The following is a 13,305-nucleotide window of genomic DNA, read 5'->3' as shown; positions in this document are numbered from 1 at the left end:
AGCTCCCAAAATAAATAATTTCTGAATGAAAAAGGACAGGGAAGGAAATGGTATCCCCTAAAATCTTTCTCTCAGCTCTCTTATTCCTTATAATCATGAATCATCAAGGGGCTACTTTATAGTAAACCATTCAAGAATTTAAAAGACATGCAAAAAAGAGCTAGAATCCCCAAGACCTCATACTAGGTTTCCGTTGGAGGAAACAAATTGTCCACCAGACACATGACGTCCCTAGCCTAGAGTTTAGTCTCACAGATAATACGTACTGTTCTAAGTCAGAAGATCAGAGTTGATTGGCAGAAAAGAAACAGGGGGTATGGAAAATATGAAGAAGAAATCCCTTTTAAACTCTTTGTGTGAGCTTTTTTGGTGAGGGAAATATCTGAAGTTTCAGATTGAGTTGGAGGAAGGTCTGGACCCCTTCTCAATAATCACCCAGGAGTCAGTATTTCCCTAGAGGTCTCTGCTATGATTATATGCTTCATTCCACTTTTCCCTTACACTAACTCATGTTGAGAATGCAATTTGCCTATTATCCTAATTTTTGTATTCCTTACATCTTGTTTCATCCCTAACTTTCCTAGATGCTTTTTTGTAGATTTCTCCTATGGGAAAAGAAACCAATCCATTGCTTTAGGTCCCCTTTAGGTCCCTAGATGGGAGTTGGAGGGGGAATCATGATCTAAAAACATATTAAGTTCATCTGCATGTAGAATCTACATTCAGGTATAGGGATAAAAGAAATTGAGATCTTTTCTCTGAAGAGAAATGGCCCCAGTATAACAGTGGTTCTCAAAGTGTGGTCCAGGGATTCCTAGGGGCCCTGAGACCCTTTCAGGAGGTCCATGAGGTCAAAACCAGTTTCATAATAATATGGTATGGTATCAATATGGTAATATGGTAAGTATCAATAGATGTGTCCCACATAAACAAAAGCTTTTGGCCACGGGGTTAGGGTGGGAGTGAGGGGGGGGCCTTTAAGAATGAGATCCTGGGACCCAACAGTTTCAGAACAGTTGATATGAAAGACCTCAAGTCGACTTTGAATATCAGAAAATGTAGAATACTTGCTATATGACAAGGCATTGTGCTAGGCAGTACAGAAGATAGACAGAAACACACAATGTTCCAAAAGTCTGGTGCAGTTTTAAGATATTACAGCTTAACAAGGTTCATCATTTAAGCTTTAATAGTATAAAACTGTACCAAGATTTTGGGGACACCTTATATAATAAAGCACATTATCTCCCTAGGCCTGTTTCCATGGCATGTTAAATAAGGGAGCTGGTCTAGATGATTTCAAAATCCCCTTCCAACTCAGATGTGATTCTAAATAACTTACAATATATCTACAGAGCAAAAACATAAACAAGAACAAATCACAACTTAGGATAGTAAATGAGTTGTGGCAAATGAATAGCATAGGCAGTAAGTTCTACATGTTAAAGGAGGGAAAGATCACTTTGAACTGGGATACTCAAGGAAAGATTCTCAGATGTTAGATATGCAGAAGGAAGGGAGGAAAGAAGGGAGGGAGGGAAGAAGAAGAAAACATGAATTTAAGTTCCTACTATGTACCAGGCACTGTCTGCTTTTCAAATATTCTCTCATTTAATCCTTACAACTTTGAGAGGTAGGTGTTATTATTCTCATTTTACAGTTGAGGAAACTGATGTTACCCAGGGTCACACAGCTAGTGTATTGAATCCAAATTTGAACTCAGGATTTCCTGACCCCAAGCCAGTATTCTCTCTGTTGTACCACCTACCTGCCTCTGTAAAGTGATAATATTATTTTTAAGGCCCTTTCCAATTCTAGATCATACATATGATGCCTTTATCCTTGCCAATCCCCCATTTTATTACAGTTATATAGCTCAGGAGCAGGTTGTTCCACAGGCCTATCAAGAACTTTATTCACTTCATGCCTCTATTATTTATACTCCTACTTCAGTAACTGTTCATGCCTCTAGGAAACTGGAGATAGGCTCAGAAAATTTACTGATATTTGCTTCTTTAAGCTTCAGACTTAAGAGGCCTCAATATTCTCTTAAAGATCTCAGGAGGTTTGGGAGCACGGTTATATACACACCTGTTTCATTAAAGAATCTCTCACCTCAACTTCAACAGCAAAGCACTAGTAACACTCAGCCTTTTCTAGAGAAAGTAACAAGATGTATCCTTGAAAATATATCTTCATCAATAATGATGCCATGATGCAATTTAAAAAACTGAAACTTTTTTAAATCCACAGAAGTTGATGGAAGATCAATTTTGGTAGTACAATTTTGAAAGTAATATGTAGAATTTATTACATACTTTTGAAAAAAATCAAGCCATGTGAAATGAATATTCATGGTTTCACATAGAATCCTCTTTTTGTGTTATGCTGTGTGGAAATTCTCTTTATGTTCAGAAAAAATAAAATTTTTGGCTAAATGTATTTCTTCATCAGAAAGAAACTATCCTTGCCTGTCTCATCAAGCCTCCATCACCATAGCACTGGGTCACCCATTCTCCTAAAATAATCGATAAACCATTAAGTATTTATTAACTGTCTGTGTGCAGAGTTATATAATAGCTAGAATTTATACAGGGTTTTACAAGTATTATCTCATTTGATCCTCACAAACCACCCTAGGTGGTGAGTGCTACATTTTACAGATGAGAAAACTGAGGCAGACAAGAAGGGTACTTGAAAGTTAACAAAAGGCAAAGTAATTTTATCCACAACCCCGTGGGGTAGATCGTACTGTTTGCCCCCATTTTCAGATAAGGAAAGTTTCTGTTTAGGTTGAAGAATATGTTAACTGGAAGGAGCATTAGAAATCATCTAATTCAAACGTCTCATTTCACAGACAAGGAAGGGAGGATTCTTCTTCAGCTCTAATTCCAGTTCTCTTTCCCCTACGCTGCTGCTTCACATCACAAGGCCCCACAAATTGCCAGGGACCACATACAATCCTAACTAATTTGCTGGAGATAGATGTGGGGGAAGGAGGAGGGTCACACCAGACCCAGGCGTCTCCCAGCGAGCCAACGCCCCCTTGTGGTTGGAAGCCTAGCTCCAGTCAGTCCCTGCTCAGGAAGCGGGACCAGATTGAGGGGTGCGGCGCGCGTTTAAATTAGCAAAGCCAAGGGATCTATCCCGGGGCTTTGGCCTCATCGATCGCTGCCTTCGTTAATCTACTGCGACCAGCTACAGGACACCAACGAGCCCTTCCGGAGACAAGAGGCCAGGGAAGACAGAAGCGCATTAAGGTGCCGCCGGCCCTGCTGTCTCCGACCCGGGGCCTGGCCCAACTACTTCCTAAGAAAGTGGGGATGGATGGACGCCGCATCCCGAGCCAGGCCCACTCAAAGGTCCGGACGACTATGACCGCCACTGCAGCGAACAGCCGAAAGCAAAAACGGGTCCACTTAATGCGACCGACAAATTGCCAGGATTTCCGCCAACGCGCGCCGGAAGCGCTCCTCAGGAAGCTTCCGTTTGTGCCTGCCTTCCAGCGATAGGCGGACGTCCCGCGGTTACGTCATCGCGCACGTGTAGGCGCTCGCCTAGCCCCGCCCCCAACTCCAGTGTTGGAGTAAATCCTCCACCTCCCTCTAGGTTGGTGGTCTCAAGTCATCCCCTTCCAATCTGTCTTCTCTAAATAGGAACTGTGGCTGTGTGGGCAGCGCCCCCAGCCGGAAGGAGGTTGAAACTGAGCAGAGATTGTTAGGATTTGAGTATTGGGAAGAAAGGTACCAGGTCATTAATTTCTTCCAATCTTCTGATAATACGCTAACCATAAAACACTGTACATATGTAAACTATTTATGATAATGGTGTAACAGTAGAAATTGAGCTAGATTTGGAGTCTGAGGACCTGGGCTCAAATCCTGGCTTCATCATTTACTATTTGTGCAACCTTGTACAAATCATTTAATCTCTTTGAGCTTTGATTTTCTTCTCAACTATATGGCACAGTGGACAGAATGCCAGTATGTAGTCAGGAAGACCCAAGTTCAAATGTGACCTCAGACACTTGCTGTATGACCCTGGGCAAGTCACTTAACCCTGTTTGCTTCAGTTTCCTCTTCTATAAAATGAGCTGGAGAAGGAAATGGCAAACCACTCCAGTATCCTTGCCAAGAAATGACCCCAAATGGGGTCACAAAGAGTCAGTCACTACTGAAACGGCTCAACAACAAAATTCTTCCACCTGTGAAATGAGGTGGTTGGAAGAGTTAACTTCTTATCCCTGATAGTGGTAATGCTATGATCCTATGATGATGACTTATATGGGTACATGTTGTTTACCCCAAAAAGCTCCTTGAGGGCAGGAACCATTTCATTTTTATGTTTATGTTTCTGGGACCTAGCATGGTACCTGAAACAGTAAGTACTTAATAAATTAAATGCTTTTGAATTTTTTGATTGATAATTCATGATCATCAATGATAATGATGGAGGTTCTGCTACCTCCTTTGAGAGAGAACTAGAATGAATTAGGAAATCCAGGGAAAATGTCAGAGCATTAAGAAATAACAGGAAAAGCCTAGATTTAGGAAAAGAAAATCACTGAAAATACACTTTCAGGCCACTAGGTCCAAACCGTCCCAACCCAGAGAGAATCCTTCCCTTTTCCAACTTCTTTTTGTACTGTCCTGCCCCATTAAACTATAAGCTCCCTAAGGTCCGGGACTTGTATTTGTATCCCCAAGACTTAGCACAGTGACTGGAACATACTTAGCACTTAATAAATGCTGTATTTACATCTGCTTCCAGGACAGTCATGACTTCCTCTTTATTCTCTTTTCTCTCTCTGCTTCTAGAGAGAAAAAAGCACATCCTGGAGATCTAAGCACCTATAAAAAGGCAAGCAGGGTCTTTGCCTGAAAAAGTATGCAGACAGTTAAATACCTATCCTTCTAAGGAAAAGATCAAAAGCTAAATAAAAGGAAACTGTGCAAAAGCCTCTTGAACAAATACCAAAAAGCTTTACAAGCCATGAAATTCAGAAAAGAGCCTTGTATGAATACAAATCTCACCAGGAGATTTACCTTGAGTATTTTACTTAGTACTAGGAGTTAGAAGGAAGTTGAGATTGAGCAAAGATTAAGAGTTGAGGATTAGGAAAACAGGTACTAGGTCATTAATTTCCTCCCATCTTCCAGAATCTCAGAGTTCTGAACCCCCAAAGCCATCTAGTTTAACCAGTATCTAAAGAGGAATTTCTTTTACATTTGCAACCAGTGCCCTTCTAAGTTGTTTCTGGAAGACCTCCAGAGAGAGATATCCCATTCTACTTTCACATAGCTCTCTAATGGCTAAGAACAGTTTTCTTTACATCAAGCCTATATTTATTTCTTTTCAGCTTCCACTTATTGCTCCAAGCTCTGCCCCGTGGGCCAAGCAAAACAGATCTAATCTCTCTTCCATGTGACAACCCTCCAAGTACTTGAACAGTTATACTGTTATATATACAGTATATATATATATATATAATATATATTATATATATATGTACAGTAATACTGTACCTCCTAAATTTCCCCTTCGCCAGACTAAATAGGCCCTGTTCCTTCAACTTGTCTTTGTATGATAAGAATTGAAGTCCCTTCTCCATTCTGGTTGCCTTCCTCTGAACGTTAGCCAAGTCATTGATAACAAATGCTAAATAACACCCTAGAACACTCAACTGGAGAGCTCCTTTCACTTTGCTAAAATCTAGGAAAATTATATCTACAGCATTCCTCTTATGGACCAGGTTAGTAACGCTGGAGGGAAAAATAGAAGTATTATTACTTTGGCATGACCTATTCTTGATGAAATTATCTTGGCTCTTTGTGATCACCTCTTCCTTTTCTTGATGTTTTAATATTAAATTTTATAATTTTTTCAGGAATTGAAATCAAGTCCACTAACCTGTAGTCTTTAGATTCTATCTTCTTCACTTAAAAAAATTTGGGAAATCATTTGCCTTTCTCTAATCCTGTGGTGCCTCTCCTGTACTCCTTGATCTATGAAAGATCACCCATAATGACTCAGTTATATCTGCCAGTTCTTTCAGTGCCCTGGAATATAATTCATCTGGGCCTGATGGCTTATAACTAGGTGCTTTCTTAAAACTTGGGGTGCCTGCTAGGCTCTTCATAGTTGACTTCTCCCCTATCATAAATTCTGAAATGAAGTAGTCGCTTCTTTTCAAGAAGGAATCTCTCTGGGTTTTTGTTTTTGTTTTTTTTTTTTATAGTAACTACTGGTTTTTTAATACCTTATTATTTTAGTAAAAAGTAATGTTTTATGGAAATAACATAATTAACTGGAATTCTATCCTATTTGATCATTTTCCATCAATCACACCTCATCTATACCTAAGAGAAATCTTATTTTTAGTTTCTATTCTAAGTACCTATTCATATAGTGACAACTAACCTAAAATGTAGCTATAGCACCTAGGATGAAATTGGCCTCTTTACCCTTTTTCATTTTGCAAAATCAGACTTTTGTGGTGATAGTAAATGTCACAGATCTGAGCTTTTTTGTACAACAAATTATGGGATCTTGGTTTTTCTAATGAATTTTTGATGGCTTCTGTGTCTAAATTAAACCTTTCTTTGCTCTATGAAACATTGTCTTAGAGAGGAAAATATGCCTCTGACTGTAATCTATACTGAGGATGCAAATTGTAGAGAAACATACCAAAAGATTTGCATTTAATCAAATCTAAAACAAGTCACATCAGAAGCATCAGTACCTTGTCAAAATGCCTTTTCCATTAGAATCAGTCTGAAATTTGCCAGCAATTTGAGGAGTCTTCACTGTCCACTAAAGGGTGCATGCAGGTTAATCAGGAATCTTGCATTGCTGCTAAAAAGGAAATTCATCAGCATCACCCAAAATGGAAAGTGGTAAGTGAAACTCAGTTATTAAAGAATAAACTTTTAAAATGTTTATGCCTTTTGGTCACTACATACATACAATATAGAATAAAGGAAAAGAGGAAATACTGTAATTTCTGACTGAGGCATCTGAAAAGAATAACCATTCAGACTACTTTGTAATATCACAATTTTAATAGCATTTTATTACTATTTTATTATTACTTATTACTATTTCTATTTGACTTTCTCTAAATACAGTCAAGTATTTATTTAGTTTGAAATAGAAATTTGCCAGAATGATGTTCTTGTGAAACATAAAATTGAACCTTTAATATTTTTCAAGAATAGTAAAATTTAAGTATAGAGGTTGAAAATCAACTGCTTAAAGTTTTCCCTTGAGTTTATTAAATATTAAACCATATTTATAAGAGAACCTATAAGATAACAGAATATCTTGTTTGAAATTAGAACTGAAAAAAAAAACAGTCCTGGACTAGTGCCCATTCTATGAACACAAATCATATGGATATGTTCATGTTTACCCAGTGGTAACTAGAATTCATATATTAAATTGTTCTAAGAATAAAACCTAATCCAATTTAACTGAAAGAATGATTGTTAATTGACTGATTTTCATTTCATAATAAGCACAGGTAAATATGGTACTTCTAATAGAAACTGTGGTTTATGTTCTTCTGTATTGCCCTAGTCCCTAACACAGTGCTAGACCCCTCAGTAGAAACTTAGTTCCTATTTGTGGATTCATTTATATGCCTCACATAACTTGAAAAAAAGGTATCAATAATGATGATTACTATGATGATAACAAAAACAATAGAAAGAAAAAAACTCATATATAATGCAGCTGGGTGGTATAGTGGATAGAGCCCTGAGCATAAATTCACGAAGACCTGAGTTCAAATCCAGCCTCAGGAATTTACTAGCTATGTAACCCCAAGCAAGTCACCTAAATGCTGTCTGCTTCAGTTTCCTTATCTGTAAAATGGGAATAATAATAGCACCTACATCTCAGGGTTGTTGTGAGGCTCAAATGAGATAGTATTTGTAAAGCACTTACTTAGCTCAGTGCCTGGCACATAGTGTGTGCTTAATAAATACTTATTCCCTTCTTTTCCCTTCCCTTCCCCTTAACAGTTTATAAAGTACTTTACGTATGTTATTTCATTGAGTGTTATAAAAAAAATCTGAGGCAGGTACTACAGATATTATTGGCCCTATTTTATATATAAGGAAGATGAAGCCCAGGGAGGCTAAGGCACTTGCCCATGGTCACACAGCTTGTAAATGTCAGAGGTGGATTTGAATTCACATCTTCCTGACTCCAAGTTAGCTTGAGTACCAGAGCCAGAGCCAGGTGTTGGACAGCAACACCGTCCCCTATTTGCAGTCTGAATTTAGGACCACACTCTCAGCCTGGTTCTAAAAGGCTGAGAATAGAAAACATGTAGGAAATGTTATAAGTTATGCACTGAGCAATCCATCAATCAAGGTTGTTCCATCTTGTTTTAAACAAAAGCAATTGAGCATAAGAAGATTAGATTCAGGAAGACATGATCTAAATATCTAATTGTATCTTTTTTCTTCTCAAGCAACTCAAAATACAAACATGTTCCTTTTTTAAGTGTTTAGAAGATTTCAGACTAGGACTGTACTGTTCTGAAGAAGCAACTTCTTGGAGGTATTATACACAGAGACAATACCAATAAAATTTAGTACAGAAATGAAAGCCATAATATGCAAGAGGCAATAGCTTTTGACAATGTCTTTTAAATAAGGAAGAAACAACTTAATTTTCACCAACTATATGAAAAGTCTATTGCTCTTAAAAATCTAAACTTGCTTTTTTGGTACTTTTTTGGGGAAAGAATATAATAGAGTTTCTAAAGCAATAAAATAAACTATATTTGATATTTTGTAACTAAAATGAGTTCAGAAATGAAATTTATTTTTAAACTAAATCACTCAGAATGTACGATTACTTTGATTACTTAGAGTATTTGATATGATTTCTAACAACAGTGTATTAAACAGAAAGCTCATTTCATGCATTATGGGCCATATTTTATGTGATAGTAGAGATATTTCAAAGAAGAAAAAGTGGATTCGTCATAGGTTATTTGCCAAATACATGTCATCACAATACTGTAAAGAAAAAAAGTCAATGTTAAGGGATCACTTTATTCTTCTTAATAAATTTGCTTGTGCTTTCTGTCCGGAAACACGGCTTTGTTTTCTCAACAACTGATCTGAATGTAAGCATGTATCTAGAATATTTGAATAAAAACTCTTAAGCTCCCCCCTACCTATGCAGGTGTAGGTTCTTTAAATAGATACAATGCCCAGACAAAATGTGCACTATTCAAAAGTAAGATTACTGCCATAATTTGAAAACTGTCAAAATATGTAATATTCTGTCTCTCTCCATTCCCCCTCAAAAAAGACTAAGAGGCTTTAGAAGTCTCAAAAACAAGAGGAATGTTCTGACATGAATGCACCCACCAAAGCTACAAACATCCTTAGTTGTCAAATCCAATGGCCTTTTCTCAGTCCTCATTCTCCTTGACCTCTCTGCAGCCTTTGACACTATTGATCACTCTTTCCTCCTTGATACTCTCTTCTCTCTAGGTTTTCAGGACACCACTCTTTCCTGATTCCCCCCAACTATCTGATCTCCCTTTGCTGGATTCCCCCTTCAGATCACACCCTTTAACCATAGGTGTTCCTCAGGGTTCTGTCCTAGGTTCTCTTCTCTTCTCTCTCTATGCTATTTCACTTGGTGATCTCGTCAGCTCCCATGGATTTAATTACTATCTCTATGTTGATGATTCTCAAACCTACCTATCCTGCCCCAGTCTCTCTGCTGACCTCCAATCTCACATCAGCAACTAATTTTCACTTTTATCCATTTTCCCCAATTAATTGTTTCTGTAATAAAGAAGTACAATAGTACTTTTCAGACATGTACAACACTACTTTTCAGACATTGCTTGCCAAAATCTGTCTTCTTATGATAAATTCATATGTTCACAAATTCATATGAATTCATAAATATAAAATAATAAATCTAGCCTTCAAAGAGGTAGAGGAAACATGAGAAAAACTTAATTCTTGGCCCCAATTCTCACCACAGGTAGAAACTAGTCACAGCATGAAAAATGATAAGAATTTTGAGGTAAAAGAGTATTGTATACCAAAGTTTGTGATAAGGAAAAGAGAACTTAAAATAATCTAACATTGTACAACTTTGTACAAAGTACAATAGTACAAGTTGTACAACTTAACACTAGAATTGTACAAATGTACAAAAGTACATTGTACATCTCAAACTGGATGTACAATAGACATCTTTAACTTAATATGTCCAAAGCAGAGCTCAACATTCCCACTAAATCCCACTCCTACCCTCCCTATTACTGTAGAGGGCAACACCATCCTCCTAGTGCCTCAGGCTTTCAGCCTGGGAGTCATCCTGAATTCTTCACTCCCTCTCATCCCCCCCACCATATCCAAGCTCTTGCCAAGGCCGGCCGATTTCACCTTTGTAACATCTCTCAAATACACCTTCTTCTCTCCTTTGACACTGCTATCACTCTGGAACAGGCCTTCATCACCTTACACCTGGACTTCATACCTTGCTGGTGTATCTGTCTGCTTCAAGACTCTCCCCACTCCAATCCATCCTCCATTCAACCAGCAAAGTGGTTTTCCTAAAGCTCAAGTCTAATCATGTTACCCCCTACTCAATAAACTCCAGTGGCTTCCTATGGCCTCCTGGAGCAAATACAAAATGCTCTGTTTAGCATTCAAAGTCTTTCATTACCTAGTCCCTTCTCACCTTTTTTATACCTTCCTCCCCAACACATAGTCTCCAATCCAACGACGCTGGCCTCCTTGCTATTCCATGAACAAGACGCTCCGTCTCTCAGCTCTGGGCATTTTCTCTGGAATGCTTTCCTTCCTCTCCAACTTCTGACTTCCCTGGCTTTCTTTAAGTCTTAACTAAAACCCCAGCTTGTACAGGAAGCTTTCCCCAACAATTCCAGTGCCTTCCCTCTTTTAATTATTCCCAATTTATCCTGTATGCGCTTGATATATATATATATATATATATATATATATATATATATATATATATATATGTATATGTTTGATTGCATGTGGTTTCCCTCATTAGATTATAAACTCCTTGAGGGTAGGGACAGTCTTTTGCCCCTTTTTGTATCCCCAGTGCTTAATTCATCTTGTATTACTATTGTAAATAAATTTAGTTAATTTTCTTAAAATTCATTTAAAAACTTTACTTCACTAGCTCACCACCCTATTATTCTTTCTCACCACCTATTCTTTCCTAAGTTCTCTATAATTAGGTTTCTGTCTCCAATATTCTACTGAAGCTGTTCCTTTATCATCTTGTTAAATTCAAGGGACTTCTTCTCTGACTTCATTTTCCTTGATTTCTAGTCATTTGACACCCTGTTTTCTCAAAACTCGCTTCTTACTTGGCCTCCACAACCCTGCATGATTCTGGTCTCCTCTAACCATTTTTCATCCATATCCTTTGATGACAGCTTCCTTCCTCTAGGTTACCTTACTTAGGTGTTGCCAAAGTCTCAGTCCTTGGCCTTTCGTTATTTTGCTTTCTCAGAAAACCCATCTAAATTCATAGTTTCACTTATTGCCTCACACAGAAAATTACTCAAGTCCCTGTTTTCAGCCTTTACTTCTCACTCAAGATCCAGTTCTGACTATGGGACATTTATATTGAAAGGGATGTGGTATTCTCAGGAAAGAGACTTATTTCAATTCAAGTGAGGAGGTGGAAGGAATATTGGCTGAAAAATTCAAGGATTTAGTGAGATTCTTTGGGAATATAGGAAGGATTTGAGGGGGCACAGTGGAATGCATGATGAAATGGACAAACTAGATAGAAGTGGTCTTGGAAGGATTGAGGCTGATTAGACCAGGGATGAGGATGCTGTATGTAGTATGAACACCACTTACACCTAAGATGGAGAGACTGGATTATGAGGATTGGGGAACATCTTAATTATCACTGAGATATTGGAAGGTGAAACTTAACACTAGAATATGGCTTTGGAAAGACATGCAAAAGGAACAGGATAAATATAAGAATGTAGTATTGAATATTAAGAAGAGATACTCATGTGAAAAAATCCAGGAATCAGACATGGGAAATATGGCAGACAGCATCTGAGTAAAGGTAAAAGAGGCAGAAGTGAAAGGAATATTGTCACTGGTACAAACAATAGATTGACTGGACATAAAGATATTAATTCAGGTTATGTAAGATCCATGCAGAAAGGCACACTATATGTGATGGGGGATTTCAATTATCCAGGCATCTCCTGGAGTTCTCCCAGGGTTCTGTCAAAACAAGAACAGCTAACATTGTTGCTTGCCAAAATCTGTCTTCTTATGATAAATTCATATGTTCACAAATTCATATGAATTCATAAATATAAAATAATAAATCTAGCCTTCAAAGAGGTAGAGGAAACATGAGAAAAACTTAATTCTTGGCCCCAATTCTCACCACAGGTAGAAACTAGTCACAGCATGAAAAATGATAAGAATTTTGGGGTAAAAGAGTATTATATACCAAAGTTTGTGAAAGGGAAAAGAGAACTTAAAGTAATCTAACATGCACCCTTTATTTCTGGTGAGAACATTTCAAAGAACTCAAAAATGTGTAAGTAAGAAATTAAAATGCTACAAGGAAAATTAGCCCTGAAAGAATGGGAAGCTCTCACTAATATGGTGAGGTAGATAGAGAGCTGAGCCTGGATTTAGGAAAACCTGAGTTCAAATCCAGCTTTAGACATTTATTAGCTATGTAAACTTGGACAAATCACTTAACCTCTGATTGCCTCAGTTCCCTCATCTGTTAAATGGAGATAATAATAATAGCACCTACCTCCCATGGTTGTTATGAGAATGAAATAAGATAGTAATTGTAAAGTACTTGGTACGGTGCTATATATACATAGTGCTATATAAATGTTAGTTATTATTATTATTAGACTTGGAAAAAGGCATAAAGAACATACTCATCAAATTCACACATGACAAAACTAAGAGGAATAACTAGTATTGTGGGTGATGGATTTAAGATCCAAAAAGATCTCATCAGGCTGGAATTTTAGTCTTATTAAGTTTCACTTTTATCTATTTTCCCCAATTAATTGTTTCTGTAATAGTCTTGGTTAAATTTATGGTCAAATTATTACCATTATTTATGTAATATCATTAATAAGTGATGATATTGATAACATCTCATTTATATAGTGTTTTACAGTTTAGAAAGTGATGGTCCCTTGAGGCATGTAATACAATTATTCCCATTTTACAAATAAATTAATTTTTGATTCATTTAAGGGATTAATTTGTACCTAAT

General features: G+C 37.4%; 1 protein-coding gene across 1 annotated transcript in view; it reads left to right on the top strand.

Moving 5' to 3' along the window:
* Positions 1 to 2,985: 2,985 nt before the first annotated feature.
* The window catches only part of CUNH11orf53 (chromosome unknown C11orf53 homolog), a 73,440-nt gene continuing 63,120 nt past the window's right edge, over positions 2,986 to 13,305 (top strand). Inside the window, exons 1-4 of the mRNA XM_027847344.1 lie at positions 2,986 to 3,106; positions 3,205 to 3,487; positions 3,550 to 3,609; positions 3,657 to 3,743. Of these exons, the coding sequence (XP_027703145.1) occupies positions 2,986 to 3,106; positions 3,205 to 3,487; positions 3,550 to 3,609; positions 3,657 to 3,743 (551 nt within the window). The remainder of the gene's footprint in view (positions 3,107 to 3,204; positions 3,488 to 3,549; positions 3,610 to 3,656; positions 3,744 to 13,305) is intronic.

This window comes from Vombatus ursinus, unplaced genomic scaffold, assembly GCF_900497805.2.
Source record: "Vombatus ursinus unplaced genomic scaffold, bare-nosed wombat genome assembly UNPS02015398.1, whole genome shotgun sequence".
NCBI classification, from domain to species: domain Eukaryota; kingdom Metazoa; phylum Chordata; class Mammalia; order Diprotodontia; family Vombatidae; genus Vombatus; species Vombatus ursinus.
Note: the sequence above shows the minus strand (reverse complement) of the source record. Positions and strands in the feature narration are given on the sequence as shown.